Source organism: Lutjanus erythropterus, chromosome 17 (genome assembly GCF_056507025.1).
Source record: "Lutjanus erythropterus isolate fLutEry1 chromosome 17, fLutEry1.hap2, whole genome shotgun sequence".
Classification (NCBI taxonomy): Eukaryota; Metazoa; Chordata; class Actinopteri; order Lutjaniformes; family Lutjanidae; genus Lutjanus; species Lutjanus erythropterus.
This window is the reverse complement of record NC_139333.1, coordinates 30,950,103-30,968,908: the sequence shown is the minus strand read 5'-3', so window position 1 is coordinate 30,968,908 and position 18,806 is coordinate 30,950,103. Positions and strand designations below refer to the sequence as shown.

At 38.2% G+C, this 18,806-nt stretch overlaps 1 protein-coding gene across 2 annotated transcripts in view; it reads left to right on the top strand.

Moving 5' to 3' along the window:
* Positions 1 to 14,783, top strand: part of reep3b (receptor accessory protein 3b) — a 47,683-nt gene extending 32,900 nt beyond the window's left edge. Inside the window, exons 5-8 of one of the 2 annotated variants that reach the window (XM_084740261.1) lie at positions 3,956 to 4,118; positions 13,462 to 13,595; positions 13,756 to 13,873; positions 13,940 to 14,783. In XM_084740261.1, coding sequence (XP_084596387.1) covers positions 3,956 to 4,118; positions 13,462 to 13,595; positions 13,756 to 13,827 — 369 coding nt within the window. In that variant the 3' untranslated portion in view covers positions 13,828 to 13,873; positions 13,940 to 14,783. Of the gene's footprint in view, positions 1 to 3,955; positions 4,119 to 13,461; positions 13,596 to 13,755; positions 13,892 to 13,939 lie in introns of those variants that run through there. The other variant, XM_084740262.1, reaches the window with a different exon arrangement.
* The last annotated feature ends 4,023 nt before the right edge of the window (positions 14,784 to 18,806 follow it).

The following is an 18,806-nucleotide window of genomic DNA, read 5'->3' as shown; positions in this document are numbered from 1 at the left end:
ACAAGAAGTCATAGGAAGCTTTGACAAATGTTTAGCAGTAGTAATGTCCCATACATGCAAATTTTAGGTCATCTTGGGCCAAAATCCATCCATCTTGTGAGATGCATGGCTAAGTAAAAGCGATACTATGCCCGTTTTGGTTTTCATTGTATGTCTAACTCAGGCTCTTACAGCATCATTGGTACATTGCTATACCCACAAAAACATACCAGTAAGCAGTGCCGACTCAGCGTTGAGCTCGTAAGTTGCTTCCCCTGTAGTAATCATAGCCTTTTTTTTCAGCCAGACAGAGCAGCAGTATAATAGGCTTTCCTGCCGTGCTGCATGGAGATTTGCTTTTACATACCCTGTCCTACAGCTATATGTCTTGCCTCTTGATTGTCTGGACTTTTCTAAATTTGAATTAATGTTGTCAGTTCCTTTGTATTGTGTGTTAGCAGTTTCTATCTGTGGGTCCTGCAATATCCTAGACACTCTACAGCAAGCCTTTGGAGACAGACACAGGATAACATTCTCCTGCCAGTGACAATAACAATTTATAGAAGTGTATTACGTCAAGGTCACAGGTAGTTCAGGAGCTGGTGGTACCAGCTGTTAGTAAGTTCATGCATCACTGAATTAAAACCGGTTGCAACCAACAAACTAGTTCTTCCATATAGATTATTTGTTACTGAATATTTACACCCACTGACAGCCAGATATAACTGCTGTGTCACAAATGGGACCACCAATGATAATTTTTACATCATTTACATTTACACTTACTCTTATTATGACTGAAAAACATTAAAATGACTGTGAATTTGTTTTGCAGGAATCTGTTTTGTATTTTTTTGTTTTTAAGTCTGTCTATTTAAAAGTTTTTTGACACACATTTTGCCTTTAAAATATATTGCACCTCCTGTGATTTGAAAATTGCAGAAAACCCTATTGTGATTTTGATAAAATTTTGATTTATTGTGCAGCCCTAATGCTGACATAAATAAAACAAATCATATAACTTTTGAACTTCTAAAACTGTATTTTTTTTAATCTTATGCTAGCTTGAGATGCCACCTGTGACTTCCAGTTGACATAGGAAAACCTGATGTAGTGAATCACTGGTTTGAAACTAGATGGTAGTTACGAAAAACTACTAGCTAGAATCACCCGGCTGACTCAGTTGCTGTTGATCATGGCGTTTAAAAAAAAAATTAAAACCAACCCCTGAGAAAAATGAACAGACATCAGTGTGATGAGAACATTTTTAGTCTGGCCTTTGTCGGATCTGTTGAAATGGAGGTGGGTGATCTATACTGCAGCCAGCCATCAGGGGGCGATCCAGATGTTTTGGCTTCACTTTTTTCATCCTTCTGTATATAGCCGGTGGTTCAAACTAAGTGATGGATTTATAGATGATGCTCATTGTTTTGACTTGATTGTAGGTTGTCAGCTCCTGCACAACTTGGACAATAGAAGATTTCCAGCTTAATACTTAATCTGGTGTAAACAGTTTATATTGAAAGCCTGTGGGAAAACTCATTTCTGCTCTAAGTATCTAACCAGCATGTTTGCTGCTGATTTTAAACCTGAAAGCCACATTGAAAGGTTTCTACTTTTTTGGTCAAGTTGATGTGTGGATCTGCTCCTACCTGCTGACTAGCTAACCCTCTTGTGACTCTGTTTCTCCTTCTCTCTCTCCGTACTGACATCCTTCTTTCTTCAGGGTTTCTGTGCTTCAGCAGGCTACTCTGGGAGGTAAAAACCAGTCAGTGTAATCGGCATGGACAGAACGTTCCCTTTCCATTTCATATCAGCATTGTTCTCCCATGACACACCATGTTCCCCATCCTTTGATTTTTCTGTACTTTTGTCAGACCTGGTAGCTGAAAATAAATCTGTGTGTTTATTTCCATTTTCTTGTTAGTGTTGTAACAGAGAATCAAGAGTATCTGCAAATGCATTTAACTCAGTATCTACAAGCTAATTTTTCTTCATTTATATCCTTAATATATATATATTTTTTTTCTTGTATACCTGTGTTTAAACCTTTCATTTCATTATAACACTTGACATATTCTTCTTGTTACCCTTTTTACTTGCTTTTCAGTATGATTCACAAAAACCTCTTCATTTAGTTTTTTCCCCTTTCTCTCCTGTTGCTGTCGCACATGATCATGAACTGTTTCCATGATGATGTCATTATCATTGTAGAATTTGTTTTTTTGCCAGTAATCTCCCTAATGATCACTTTCTATTCTTCAGTGTTCATCTGAGTATATATTTCAGGTACATTTTTCTATGATTTGTTTGTTCCTATTCTTTAACATCTTGGAACAACATCAGAGATCCTGTAAAAACCAACACTTCACTCAAGTTTGAGAAGTACCCGCGTTACTTTCTAAATTGGTCTCACAACTCCAAACATATATCTTTGCAATCTGGCAGCTATGTCCTTGCATTAAAAGCTGTGGACAGGTGTCTCTCTCCTCTGCATGTCTCTGGATGATGACAGAGCAGCTTGAAAGTATTAGAAAACTGACATTTATTCCTCTGACACACCTGATAAACTGCCAGCCAGGAGACAACCTCACAGTTGCCCTTGTCGCTACCAATCCATCTGCCTTACCAAAGTAATTCTGCCCCACAGTTGTTGCATTTTGTGCCCTGCTGTAGTCAGTCGTTAAGCTGTGTGGGGAAAAAAGCAGTAGTTGAAAAAGCTCACTTTTATAAAGAAAAACTGTTAGCTGTAGGCCAACAGAGGCTGAATTTGCAGTGAGGTTTATTAATTTGTTCCATAATTTTTATGACTCCTGGTTGTTTGTGAAGTTTGTAAAGTAAACTGACAGACTGAGCATCCGTCCACAACGATGCTAGATTCAGATTGTTGGGTTTGGAAAGTGCAAGTTGGCAAAGCCTCCTCAGCTTCAGCTCAAGTAAACTAACAGACATGTCAAACTAGTTCTAGTGCAGAATCAGTGTAGATGATACACAATAATCAGTATATCAATAATCAGTAATAATGCTTATGCAGTGACACCCAAGTGCTTATTTTAATGACACCTGACCCCATGGAATATTGAAAAAATTAATAGATCATGAGCATTACGTCAACAAAATAAAAGTAACAGTAACTGTTGAAATATTAGGAGATTAATTTAAATTCTCATCATAGAGGACAGGTCAGAGCAGTCTGTCAGTGTATGGGTCAAATGAGGGATGTAGATGGCCTGAAATTAAAGGCCTCAGCAATAAACACCTGATGAGAGATTTAAGGATAATGACGTGGAAAAAAAATCATTACAAAATGGTTAACAATGTGTGGACTTTTGTCAAAATGCTGTGAAAGGTAGACAGCACTAACTGGTTCAGTAGCTGTGCAGTGAATGAACATTCATGCTCTGCTGATATCTTGCTCAGTAAGCTCTGACTCTGACTGTGGTGTGAGTCATACCACCAACTGACAGACCTGCAGACTTGGAACATAGCTGCGTACCAGTCGTAGCAAAGTCAAAGTCAGTATGCGGCAACATCAATCTGTATATAGCACTTAAACAGCAGTGGACAGTTTGGTACTAGCCCTTAAATTAGAAGATGACCACTCTCATTTACAGAAGAACAGACTCACTAATAATCACATTCTTGTCTCAACAACTTCAGTTTTTTTTGTCACACTAAACTTTCATTCTTAACAATTGTGATAAAACTTTAAAACATTCTTAAAATGTTTGTAGGTACAACAAGACTTGGATATTAAAAAATAAAGGTAAATCATCCAGATATTGAGCAAGACTCTCACTGTGTGTAGATGTTGAGGGGAGCAGTTTGAGTTGTATTTAACAGTCTGTCAACACTCACTCACTTCATCAGTGTGTTTGATTTTCTCCTGTTGGTCCCTGAAGTGTTAGAAGTGTTGGGTGCTGATAATGTAATGTTGACTCGTATATGTGTGTGTGTGTGTGTGTGTGTGTCACAGGGTCAGGGTGCCATCACAGAGAAGCTGCGTAGCCTGAGTATGCATGACCTCACACAGATTAGCCAGCAGGATGACAGAGGAGACCAGCTCTACCAGTACAGCTCCCACTCAGCAAACCCCGCCATCAGGAGGTCTCAGAGCAGTGATGCTGCTGACGAAGCTGGTACACGCACACACTCACACACACTTAAGCATACACTCACACACACTCACACGCACGCACGCACGCACGCACGCACACACACACACACTCACACGCACGCATGCACACACTCACTCACACACACTCACATGCATGCACGCACGCACACACACAATGCAGATTTGTTTCAACAATGGATGGTGTTTACTCAGTGGTTATGTTTGTTTGAAGGCAGCTGAGAAAAAAAACTTCCAAAGAGTCACTGTGTGCTTCATATAAAAGGGAATAAAGTATGTGCAAATCTGCAGAAATTCTACATAAAATCAAAGGTGAAAATCCAACCATGAGAAATCTGACAGCTTCTTTTTGAAGCATTTTAACCCTTTTAACCTCATTATTGTGGGTTAAAATTTGCATCTTTTTTTGAGTTTTCATTTGAGTCTTAACACAGCCAAATCTGAACTTCATATTGCTGGGGAATGTCTTGTGCTGGGGATATCCTTTTAGAATAAACGTAGAAATCTCAGAATGAGACACTTCTTATTCTTCATCTTCTTCTAAATGAAAAGTAATCTGGTGATTGTTGTGTGTACATCCATGGTTACAGTTAAAACAGGAAGTGTCAGAGGCACATATTGACATTATTTTGCCTACTGTTACTGTGATAATCAACTGGCAGATGCAGGCATAAAATACAATGTTTTTCAAAATCTCCACACTCACTGGGCAATGGAAGAAAATTACTGCTGACAGTTATTTCTCTTTGTTCTTCGTAAATTCATCATAATGATCAGGAGGATGGCTCTTAAGATGGCCAATTAGATTTGTAGTGTTGGACAAATGTGATCTGGCTCCTTTTCTCATGACTGACGATGAGCCGTCATTGCAAGTGGCAACACTGGTATCCACTACAGACACTTCAAAAAAGCTCAAGACTGCAGACATACTTGCTTTGCATGCACGTCATTAAAGCGTCATCTTATCAGCCTGTTATATCAGCAGAAATGTTGATATTTCATTTTAGAGCCTTCATCAGCAGATTCTGATGATGTGCCCATATTATCCTTAAATACAGCATGACTTTTCATGTTACAGATTCACCAAAATGTAACTCAAACTATACTGCCATCACCCAAAGAATAATGGGAACTGTAGTGCCAAAACTCACATGTTAAGCCTCAATAGAAATGAAAAAGAAGAAAAATGTGCACATGCATATCACTATCAGTTCATACCTATACTTTGTATATCAGCAAAATCACTGCATGTTAAAATGATCTGTATCGTTTTTTTTTAACAACTGTATGCTTCACATCACCCATGTGCTGAAATCCTGTGGACAAATGTGCAAAAACAATGCCTGACAGCTGAAAACAAGTTTATAGTACCTCTCATTTGCAAAGTGATGGCATTTATGCAGCCATATTTTTTTTTATAAAATAAGAAATAAGAATATATGAAAAAAAAGTGTATTTCAAGAAGAACATCTCTGGTAATGAGGTCATGACAAATACTCGTCAAGGTTCATTCAGTGGTAGTACACACTATACAGCAGTTTTTTGGTCTACACCTGGGTTTGGAGAAATAGTGCATATTTCTAAATATTCAGACTATTCACCCATGTAAGAAAAAATATCCCCACTGTAAGTCATAATTATGAGATTAAAAACTCAAAATTATTCAATAAAAAGATGAAAATATTCAATGAAATGTCATAATTATGAGATATAGTCAAAATCATTAGATAAAAAAATTACAGTATCAGATAAAAAGTCCAAATTATAAGAAATAGTCAAAATTATGAGATAAAAAGTCAATTATGAGATAAAGTCATCACTTTTTTGACTTATCTCACAATTATGACTTTCTATCTCATAATTTAAATTTTTTCATCCCGTAGTCATGACTTATGTTGGGGATATTTTTCTTCCCCTGGCAGAAATGGGTTTCCGTGGAACTGCCAGTATGAGGTCATTCCAAATATCTGTCCTAATTATAGGAACACACATGTTAATATTGCACTAACACCATGGCTGTCAACCATTTGAAGTCACGATTTTTATGTTGTTGTTGCTTTTTTGTTTACTTCATCCCTTCCTTCCTTCCTTCCTTCTGTCCTTCCCTGATGATAACTGCAGGCTGGCACGCATGTCAATGAAAGCTGCGTGTGTGTGAGATGACTTCCCAGCAGACAGAGGGGATGAGATGAGGTTGGGTGGGATGCTGGTAGAATGTCAAACACACACACTCTGTCTCTCTGTTTCTCCTGTCTGTGTCTCTCGCTCACACACACACACACACACACACACACACACACACACACACACACACACACACACACACACACACACAGAGCTAGTCAGTGAGGCATGGAGGGAGAGAGAGCAGGGGGTGGGAGTGGAGAGGACAGAGATGAATTTATAGGAGGAGAGTGGAGATGTAAGGGCTGGATGGAGGATTGAATTGAAGGAAGAGGTGGATGGATGGATGGATGGAAGGTAGACAGCATTAGCATACTGAGAGAGGAAAGACTGTATTATGTATTCAGCTCAGACAGCCGGCAGAGACACAGAGAGATGAAGGGAAGAAGAGAAGCAAAGGAAGAGGGATGTTTTTACCCTCCAACTACTCTCTTTCATATGCTTCTCACTGCGTGGAGGTTTTCACATGACATCACATGACATCATACACCCTCTGGTGGCCATATTGGAGGTCCTCAGTTCTCAGGCAACAGTGGTTTCCTACAGATCGTTTTGTTAAACATATAACTCAAAGGAAGACTGGTATTCTATATTTATCTTGCCATTAATATCATGTGCGTGTGAGTTAAACCATTGATCCATACTAATAAGTATTGTGTGTGTATCAAAGTTAGGCTATGATAGTGACGTTTCATATCAATGGATGTCAATAATTATTGATCATGTAGGTTGTGACTGATGACATGGTGTGTACTTCAAGGGGTGGAAGCAGCTGAGGTAATGAAATGATAATTACCACAATATTTTTGGCCAAATACCTCAATATTGTAACAATATTGTGGGGATGACTATTGGTACTTTCACAAAAATATTAACCCATTTTTTCTGATAAATAATCATCAGTTATGTGGAGATAATGACTAAGTGGGTAACAGCAAGTAGACAAAGTCCAGAAAATTACATCACTTTACTATATGCAGTCTTTAAAACCAGGAAGAGACAATCATGATATAATGATATCCAAAGTCTACCACAGTAGGGCTGAACGATTTTAGGAAAAGATCTAATTGCGATTTTTCTGGCAGATATTGCGATTTCAATTCGATTCACGATTTTTTTTTCTTCAAATCAAGCTTCAGTGCAATATTCACAATGTATAGTAACATTTACAATCATTATTAATTATTCAAACTAGGTATTTGTGAGGGCTTCAAAGAAAAATAACATTAAGAGAAAAACTACTGACTATACTGAAGACAATTCGCACACATCATCACATTAAATCAGTATATGCACACGCACACGCACACGCACACACACACACAGGTCTGGTCCATTCATTAAGTTCCATATGATGTTTGCTGCATTGTTGGTTGTGATGCACGTCAGAGGGGTGTACTGCGAAGCGAGATTAATGTGTTAGCGAGCTATGTTGACCGTGGTAATTTATGCTAAACTCATAACCTGGTCGGCAGCAGGTTATGTTAAGAGTTTCAGATTTAATCGTCTGTAAAACGCGCCGTTCTTTAACTTATAATTGTCCTAACAAGGTTGTTTATGAGCGATATAGCTTTTAAACTGAAGGAAGACATTAAAAATGAAAAGTTGCTGAGCTGTATGTTCGTTATATCACCGAACGAACCCATATAATGTAAAAATGTAACAGCGGCACAAACGGTATACATCGCGCTGTCATGATGGTAACCTCCTTTTGGTGATGCAGAGTCATTTTCCCCGTTTGCTCCAGATCATATTAACACTTTAAATTGACATCGTATATAATCCACACACTAAAATAATGATGAAGCAACTACAGACACTTTGAATACTTTTTACTGTTATCTGTTTTGTGATTTTGCAGCTCAGATCACTGATAAGAAAATTCATCATCATTTATCACGGACAATCTTAAATCAGTTACACTCATTTTACGTTCGTTTAGCCAAAAACTTAAGTGATGTCCACGTCTCTGTCATCATAGGACAGTGTCAGACAGACTTTATCATGTTTAAATCTGCTGTATGGAGTTTTATTGTTTAATAAGCAGTTTTCATGTTAGAATAAACCGCAGCATTAAGACCACATTTAGTCCATCAGTAATTTTCTGACATCATTCTTCTTCTCCTGCTTTATTTGCAGCAACAATGTTGCTTTTTGCCGTAATGTATTTAGTATACTTTCCACAGCTCGTAATTATAACAACTTGATCATTTTGCTTCAAGTAAGTGGCTCGCGATCGCTTCATTTCATGCGGAAGAAGAGTGAAATGATGCAACAAACGCCCCTTTTATGTGAGCGCGCACAGAGTCTGAAGACGAAAGCCTGGATTAAGAAAGTGAGTTGTGCTCTGTGTTGAGCTTGCTTCGTAGTACAGCCCTCAGGAGCACTGCAAAAAACTGCGGCTTTGGCGATCACGTGATCGCGTTGTCTGAAATCGCAATTTCGATCAGAAAACGATAAATCGTTCAGCCCTATACCACAGTGCCTAATCTAATATCACATCACAATAATATCAATATATTGTCCAGCCCCCATATCAAAGTATCAAAGTCTGATATACTGTCTTCCTCTGTGCTGAGTGTTGATGCCCAAAATTTTTTAAAAACACATCAATGAGCCACATTGTTGTTTCATTTGGTGACATGTTCCATCATTACCATGAACACACACACTGCTGTTTATTTTTGACTCAGTCCCGCACACCATCCTGCTGCCCCAAATACTCTCTCAAGCACCAATTGTAGATTAATCCACCGCTGAAAATAGTTTCCAACAATTGCACCTGTTTGAGGATTTTTGCTCAAAAAGTACAGTAAACAGCTGTTGTAGGAAATTACTGAGATTTGTTTTAAATCTAAACTATTCTTCTTAAACTGGTAGGAACCAGTTGGTTTGAGGCTGAGAGCCACAGACAGGGCAGAGACACCAGAAAGTATTGAGAGACAGACTAACACATTGTTGGCTTTGGTCCTTTCATGGGTTTTATTGCCACGTAGCAAAAGATGTAGAAGATTGGCATTGAAAAGACTGCAGTGGATAAGTCCTCTGTCCCTGCTATGTACAAATAACCCTGCACGGACCAATTTTGCTCATTGTCCTTTAATGTTTTTGGATCAGTCCCTTTTTTATTCAAGTATTTTTGGGCATATTTTGAGTTTATTTAATAGAGAATACAGCAGAGAGATGACAGGGAAGGAGGAAAGAGAAGTAACTTCTAACAAAAGTCTCCTGTGAGATTATTGCAGTTACGTGGTCAGCGTTTAAAACACCCCAAGGTCACCAGGATTTTACAACAGAAGATAATAGTGGGTAACAGTGGATCAACATCTCTACAACAAATGCCCAACAAAAGTTTATCTTTTTCAGCAAATATCTGCATATTAATGCAGAATTCATAGGCAGGGGACAAGATGACAGAAGTGTCCTGGTTTCTGTTTGTAGTTTGAGCAGTATTGACCAATCACATTTGAGTGGGTAAAGAGTTATGTGGAGAAGTAAAGGAACTGAACGCTATGGCTGAAATGCAATCTCAGAACCCATAAGATATCATCTGACAACAATTTCACTTTTTATTAGCTCTTTTAAAGAGGCTAAATGGTTGTCAGACAATAACTGATGGGTCCTGAGATTGCAGACTGACCAAACCCCGAGTGATGGAAAAACACAGCTTGATTTTTTGAAGAAAAAATCAAAAGCCAATTATTATTTTATGTCGATATCAAAATGACAAAATCAACCTCATAATAAATCTTTATTTATGGGAAAAAAAGAGTATGTAAAACAGGATTTAGACAAATATCTAATAGTACACTGTGCTCTGGTTAGCTTGAAACAAACTGTATCACTGCAAAGTTTTTCAGAATTTGGTTTAGTAATGGTTTAGTAACGTCTTCAGATTCAGTTAAAGATAATTTTGTGACATCCAGAGCTTGTAATATAATCCACATTCAGTGCATATATAACTGTCATCTAAATAACAAAAATATATTATCTTAAAAATGCAAACTGTAAAAAGCTACTACTACTACTTGATAAATGAGCTAAAGGATAAATGTATTAACTATTAGTAGTTCATTTTCTGCCATGAAACTGGTCGATTTGCATTTTACACTTTTTTATCTTGTTTAAAAAGTTAAATATATGACAGAGAAGCCTTTTCCTTTTGATTATTATTATTATGAGTTTATTTAAATCTTGTAGATCCTCTGCAGTTCGGCTGTATTAAAACATCACACCTTCTTACTTTGTCCAAAAATACATGGGGTGTACCTTGACTTGATCTCATAGGTTTGTTGCACTGTGCCTTGAGAAGATAGAACATGTCTTGAGAAAGAAAGCAAAGCTCAGCAGTAGCTTAAGACAATGTAAGTAGGAATGTCCAGGACAAGGACACAATAAATTGTGCTTTTTACTGGAGAGACATGGAGGGATTCCAAAATGCTGGTTAGACAAGCTGCTCCAGGTCTTTGCGTTTGGCTCAGCTCGAGAGAGCATTGTTTAATAAAGCCCTCAGCTCTACATGACAGGAAATTGGACAGTTTTACCGCAGGATATGCTGCAGATCGCTGGAATGACTGGAATGACTTGAATCTGTTCTCTGCAGTCCAGACAGAGAATTCAGCTCACGTTGGAACATTTACTGCAAAACATTATTCCTGTGCAGGTATAGAGCAGTATAGACTGGGATCAGAGCAGGCTGAGGACGTTGAACTGCCTGCTTTCTAACCGAGAGGATTTTCAACTGCAGCACTGTTTTAGTAGCAGGACTGAATTCTCTCATCACTACAGACCTCCAGACTCCAGCTCTGGAGTGTTTTTCTCTTTGTGACAAAGGCTGATCACCATCCAACCAACACACAGAATTCAGATGGTATTTTTGATCTGGTGTTGGAATGTGAAATCTCATGTGAAGCTGGCTTCCGTCTCATCCCACCCTGTTTCCTCTGGGAGGGAAAAGGTTGCTTCCAACTCTGGAGAGTGGGAGGTTTTTCTCTTATAGACTCCAGATGTGACAACAACAGCAGCAGCAGCAGGACGACCTAGAAACAGAACACATAGAAAACAGTTCGAAAACAGTTCGAATACTAACTCGGCTGTAAAAAACACTAATATTGCCAGAGTATTCTTTTTGGCATTGCTTCAATGACCAGCTGATAATATTTAGTAACTATATGAGAGTATGTGACATGACACAAGTTAATGATCCTTTACAGGGATGTCAGTTCTCAATAATTTGACATACTTAATACCAGAGGTGGAACCAAGTAATTGTTTTGCAACTCCTGTGGCTCGTCCCCAGTCAGTTCCCAAGTCATAATGCACTCTTCATCAAATGTAATGTGGTTTTAACATCACAGCCTTGACTTTTTGTTTTTGAAATGTTGAACAAAGTTGGCAGTTGTTGCGTCTCCATCTGTAATTTTCAACCCACAACTTTTGCAATCTGCAGTTCATTTTTTGTTGACCACCTCATAGTTTTTGTACGTGAACACTACAAAAATCTTTGATCTTTGGCACTGTTTTTTTTTCCAACTGGAGCTCAGTAACGTGATGTTGTCATGGTTCTCTCCTGCAACTTGATTGGACACTGTCAGATTGGTTCAGATAAAGTGGATGTGGGGAATTAAGTGCTGACTTGCTGAGTACATATAGCAGTAATGTTAGTTCATTTAGGAAATGAAAGGAAATGAACTGATAGATGAGGGTAGAAAAAGCAGTTTAAAACATGCCTTTGGGTGAAAATTTGGGAAATTGATGAAAGTAATGAGCATTTTCAACAATTAGCTTATATTTTAACTTTATTTTTTTCAGTTGATTGTTAAAATAATTTGTGAAAATAATCATTAGCTGGTGCCCTTGACAGATGTGTTGACTGAAGTGAAGTCATGAGTCACTGGTGTTAAAGTCCAAGTCCAGCTGTGCCAGCTGTCCAGTTGTTTTGAAGTCTTCAAATTTGTGAGTCCAAGTCATATGACCTGAGCCCACAACTCTGCTTAAAGCATTTAAATAATAACAATAACAATAATAATAATAATAATAATAATAATAATAATAATAATAATAAACTTTTTGTGATAATTGGGGTGCTAAAAAATAATGTGGCATTATGTTGTTGATGAACTTGACATGAGTGAAATATATTACAGCATGTATTGACTTGAAGGCCATGCTAATGTTGAGTTGAGACTGATCAACAGTCTGTAAATCATTGTAATGCAACAGAAAAAATGCGGGAGCTCCTTTTTGATGAATTTATCTTGAGCTTTAATTTGACAAAAGTCCTTACAAATGTAAAGTAGTGCTCTGTGGATCAGAGCTTTGTAGTTAAAGTTTGCATAAGTCATATAAGAATGTTTCTTGTCACTCTGAAGAATGCTTTAATTTTGTTTTTTATTGCTTTTTCAGTATTTGACCCCAGTGGTGGATGCTGTGGCCACTGTGTAGTGATCAGGCTGATTTCTTTACTGCAGTGTGAAATAGACAGCTTGTGTATTACCTTTCCAACTGTTGTGTTTCTGAGAGGAGAAACAAAGAGAGCCGAGCAGGGAGGCAGCAGTGTGTTTTCTGAGTGTCTGCTGACCTCTGCTGGACCAGCTGCCTCTCTCACTCCCAACTCTACGCTGCCACCTCAACACAAAATCAACACAGGCCTGGAATCACAATCTAGAATCATCGACAGGGTTCATTCACTCTAACACTAGTAAAAACAACACATCCTCCCATGATTTGGTGTCCTACTGCAGCTCATTTCAAGTAGAAATTCAGCAAATATAGTTTCATTATCACAATTTCAATATTTTCTGCCTCTATTTCACATGCAGTGTTCACTGCTGTTTTTGTCTTTCATTCTACCTTTGAAATGAATCATTTCCTGCAGTTTTTTCTTTCTTTTTCTGCCTTTGTGCTAAGTTCATCATTGCTGTGGTGTTTAGATTGACTAGGTGCTCAAGTTTAAGAGAAAATATTTATATAAAACATTTTAAACAGTCTTTGGGACCATTGATTATTGTGCTCAGATATGTTTTGTCATTGCTAAAATATCAGTTAACTCCATTCAAATTACTAAGAAATATAGAACAGTTCAGATAATGAACTGCTAACAATAACTTAAAAATATATAGTTCTAAGTCTGTGTTTCTGATGTGTGTATATCTGTTTTTCAGAGTACTTTTATGACCAGGAGGAGAAGACGGATGAAGAGGCTGAGCCAACCTTCTCTGAAGATGAGGCTGTTACCCAGAAAGGATTGAGACGATCGCAGAGTGTCAAGATGTCACGATCCAGAGTCCGCAAAGATGTGAGTGTTCTCTTATTGCTTTGGCATTCATGCAGTTAGCAGTTAACAGTTAGTTGTTGCATATAATGTCCATTTCTTTTGAAAGCCTTCCATATCACAACAGACAGAGTGCAGTATGAACATGTTCATCAGTGTATTATTGTCATTATTTTGTCACCAGGTTCGTTATGGATCCCTGAAGATTAAAGGCAAGAAGAGACCAGCGCTGAGCTCTGTTAACTATGGACTTTGAACAGACTACTGCTGACACACACACACACGCACACACACACACACACACACTCTCTCTCTCTCTCTCTCTCTCTCTCTCTCTCTCTCTCTCTCTCTCTCTCTCTCTCTCTCTCTCTCTCACTCACACATACATACATACATACATACAAACACACAGAGCATAGCAGTCTGCTGATTGGTGGATAGTATTGTCAGCCTATACTCCAGCTCGTCTCAGTCCGACTTTTCACAATGAACTCTTGTATCTTGTTGATTTTAGTCACATATTTATTACCTGATTCATCCAACAGCAGTAGAGAAGCTGCTGTCAGAGTTTTGATGATTTCTTTGGGTTGATGGCATACATAATGTTTTTTTTTTTTGCATGGTATTGTGTGTGTTTCATCTGTTGTTCATTGTAGTTTCATGCTAGTTTTAGGTGTGATGATGTATATGTGTAGTCTTTTAGATTTTAGATCCATCTGTCCATCCAGCTTTTTTATTGTTTTCGTGGTACCACTTTCTAATAAGGCATTCTTTTTAAAGAGTTCACAAACAGAATATGTCAGAAATGGAATATAATATTCATAAGTATGTTTTTTATTAGTGTTTAATCACCTGAAAATAAGAATCTTGAATGAGCCCTTTATATTTAGAGTAACCCAGAATGGACAAAACTAAACACTGGCTCTAGATAAAAGTTTTGTGGCCACTGTAGGTTCCTCTGTATGCTTGGAAGAGGGGGTGAGGTGAGTGTTTACAATCTGCAAGCTCACCACTAGATGGCACTAAATCCTACACACTGGTCCTTTAAGGCAGACACTACTGTTTGCTGATTAAGCTCAGTCTCACTGCTTTTATAGTGCTGTGTTCAGCTGCTGAAAAAGAGGACAAACAACTTCACAGGATGAAAAAGATGTAAGAAGACAAGAAATGACGTAAAAGATGTTAAAGATGGAACAATGACAGATGACAAATGATTTAACAGCGACATAACAAAATGAAAAATGTATGTTGATGATGTATGATGTAATAAGACGAAAAATGACATGACAAAAAACAACCTAACAAGTCAAAAATGCCACAAAACATATAACAAGATGAAAACCAATGCAACAAAATCAATAAGATATTACAAGACAAAAAATTGCACAACAAAAACAAAAAGACAACTGACAAAAAATGACATAGCAAGTTACTAAAAATGTAACAAAATGGAAAAACAACATAAGTCTAAAAAACGCTACAAAACGGAACAAGATGCGATGATGAAAAAGACTGTAACAATACAAAGACAAGTGGAACAAAATCAAAAGGATGTTACAGGACGAAAAATTTCACTAGACAAAAAAAAGACAACAGACGAAAAATTTTGTAACAGAATGAAAAACGACATAAAGAAGAAAGATGCAACCAAAACAAAAAACGATGTAACAAAGATGTGACAAGATGGAAAAACATCAAAGACACAAGACCAAAAAGACGTAACAAGACATGATATTACAAGAGACTGTTTGCAGCCATAGCAGGCAGCTGCTCTCACTACCTGCTCAACACCAAACAGCATTTTAACTGCAAACGCTTCTACTACTTAGCCAAAGAGATTCTTAATAACAATTTAAAACACTTTCAAAAACACTTTCATATGAATGATTTATAAGTGAAAGCCTCAGTAAGTGATGAATTTCAGCTGACATACCTGTAACAAAGAGTACTTTATTAAAATGTGGTACCAGTTTTGCTTCTGCTGCCTTTCAGGTATTTTATCAATGAACCTCTGACCTCAGTGTCGGAGTCCATTAACTCAGTATACTAACAGATGATTTTGACCCTGCGGGACACTTGGAGGTTCGGACACATGTAACATTCCCTGTCACCGTGGTGACAGTATGAGAGCCCTGAGTCGCAGCAGGACACCAGCAGTTCTGTCATGAACACTTGAACTTTGGGAGAGAGGAGAGGTGAATGATCCAGATGTGGAACTGAGCCTGTGTGAGTGAAACACCAGCAGATGAACACTACCCCCTGGTTCCTGTGAGAGGACGGAGACAGTGATGAAGAGACAGTAAGAGAAGAGGGAAAACTGAATAACTTCAGCCTTTATAAAGGCCCAGAACTCCCACTCACTATTAATGATGATTTCTTACTCCTGCTTTTTTTACTCATATATTTTTATATGGCTGTGTCAGTGTGTCCTGATCATGCCCTGGTTGTAAATTTCTAGCTATTCTTAGTGAGGATTAGCTTTTTAAATGTTCTTATTGTGTGTGTGTGTGTGGATCAAAAGGAGTCTTTTGTATTGTAATCACTTGTTTTTGCACATATACCTCCTCCCAAAACTTTTTATCAATGCTGTTGTTGCTTGTCATCTCATTTTATAATGTTTTTTGCTGTGGGAGGATGCAGCACACAGCTAATGCTACCGGCCCCTCGTGGCATTTTAAAGTTTGGCTTGTTTTTGTCCCTGTGGTGCTGCGGTCAGTCGGTGCTACACTGCTGAAACGTGTTCCACAGTTGCTGTTGTGGGATGTTTAGCAGGAATAGTCAGTTTATGTGACTGTCAGTGTCCTGCGTCAGGCTAAAGCAACATGGGTTTTTATGACCTTACACACAGACTGCATATGTTTGAACATGTTACTTTAAGCACAAACCCAGTGTAGTATAAACAGAAGAACTTGTCCACCCTGCTGTCCGTGGCTGCTGTTTACATTTGGCACAGTATAACATTTTGAGTGTGAGATGTGGAGATACTCGTGCTGAGATGAGCCACAAGTAAGACCATTGAATCCATGCTGGCATGGTATGAATGGTTTCCACATTAAAGCATGATGAGGTGAAACAAGTTGTTTGTCTTGTTAGGGACATCTTTTTAAAAGATGCTGTTCATTCCACACACTTGAAAAATCTATGAAGCACTGAAGCTCTTCTGGAGGCTCCAACTCCAAACTTGAGCTGTAACAATGAATCAGTTATTAGTTGACTATGAAATTAGTCGGCAAGTAAGGATCTGTGTGATGTAAATTGGCCATGTTTGTGAGAGTCCACACGGATGTCTTGCGTCTTCTTGTCCACACTCCATGAATCAAAGGTGTTAAAAGTGATTCTGGAGAAAAAGTTAATTCTTGAATCTCATTCCCAGGTCATAAAATCATCTTTGGGGTCTGAGCCAACAAGTGATTGGCCAAAGTCTCCCGTCACAAGCTAGATTTTCTAAAGCCTGAAAATAGAGCCAGAGTCAGACCACTTGAATTACATTATGCTGAAAATATATTATGGAACTTTGCTCAATGATGCCAAAAATAAACTGCGTACCCCAGCTTTAATACAACGGCATGTCTGTTTTGGGGTGTATCAGGACCTTAAACACTTTACTTTTGTTTGTCACTCATCTCCCATATGAGTCTCAAGGACAGCTTCTGAACAGTACAAGTCTTAATCACTGTCCTCTTGAAGAGACCTTGTGGGTGACCAGAGTTCCAAACAGGTCCATGGACAATAACAAGCCAAACTTTCTTGTGTCACAGCACCCATTTAATACTCGAAACTGACTAATGATACCAAAGCTTCATGTACTCACCCGGAGCTGTGTGGCTGGGTTTTTGATCTGTGTGGGGACTTTGCGTGGTATGTGGATTGCTGGATTTGTAAATGAAATACAATAAAGGCTTTCCGATTAAAGTAAGTCTGTGGCCTGTTGTGTTTTTATTCTCTGTGACTTCAATAACAGTGTGATCGCAGAAAGGTTGGGGGTTTGTGTTGGTGTGGACCTTCCATCTGTAAAGCACACAGAGGCTTCTGCCTCACTCACTATTAAACTTATTATTTTTGTTCCAGTGGTGAGATAAATCTGTGAAATTTCAAAATATCACACTGATGTTTTGTCTCTTCATATTATTATGTTCTAAATTCTGAATTAAGTTGGTAGTTTGAGGCTGCTGTAAATAAACACTTCACACACTGAGGTTTAGTTTTAGTAACCTGACATGGCAGGTGGTTTGGGAGGTCGTCCTTAGAAACTGTTTGGAAAAGGGCAAGCACTTTAATAGAGATATACTGCCAAAAAAAGTATTCACTCCCCTGGATGTTTTCCCAACATTGCTTTATAAATGGAAACATGGCCAATATAATTTGGCTTTTTTGACCAAAAACAACATTTATAAAAAACTCTTTAATGTCAAAGTGGAAACAGGTTTCTACAAAGTAATGTCAACTAAATGATGGGTTCTTCACCAGTCAAAGCTTTATGGGAGAAGAGAAAGCCACTGTTGAAGAAAGCTCATTAAATCTTGACTAGTTCGCCCAAATGCGTGTGGGCCCAGCTTTTGTTGCTAAAACTGTGTGGAAACAATTAAAAAAAAACCTGCACTGCAGAACCAATCCAAAGTCTTAAAGTTGACCCTTCATATTGGGGTGGGGTGGTGACCACCTACGTTGCTGGTGAGAGGGACATCCAGAATACCCTTAGGATGCTTTCTGGTCAGCTTCCGCTGGAGGTTTTCTGTCCAGCTGGGAGAAGCTCAGATTTCTTTTACATTAGCATGGATATTAAGCAATACATCCACTAGGAGAAAAGAGAAAAGAGATGCAAAAATAGTTTATTTAATTAAGACATGAGCATTCAAACAAAGGGTGCTTACAGTGTAAACAATAAGACAAATAAAAACATCATCATGTTTCCGTTTCAATCTTTGACTATCATCAGTGCTGCTGACATGAATGCTTCACAGAACAGATGTAGACAAAAGACCAAGGCAGATAATCAATCAGATGGTGCCACTAATTAAATGAGACCAACTCACTCATTTGAGGACACACCAAATCACAATGTCAAGTCATACAGGTACTGAGCTTTTTACAAGATCCTGACAAGCAGCTAAACAGGAGAAATAAACAAAATGAACATATGATATGCATAGAATATACATGGACACATAAAAAACACAACTGTTTAACTAAAGGCACTAATATGTCCAAGAGGAGCCATGCTGGTACTGGAGGAGA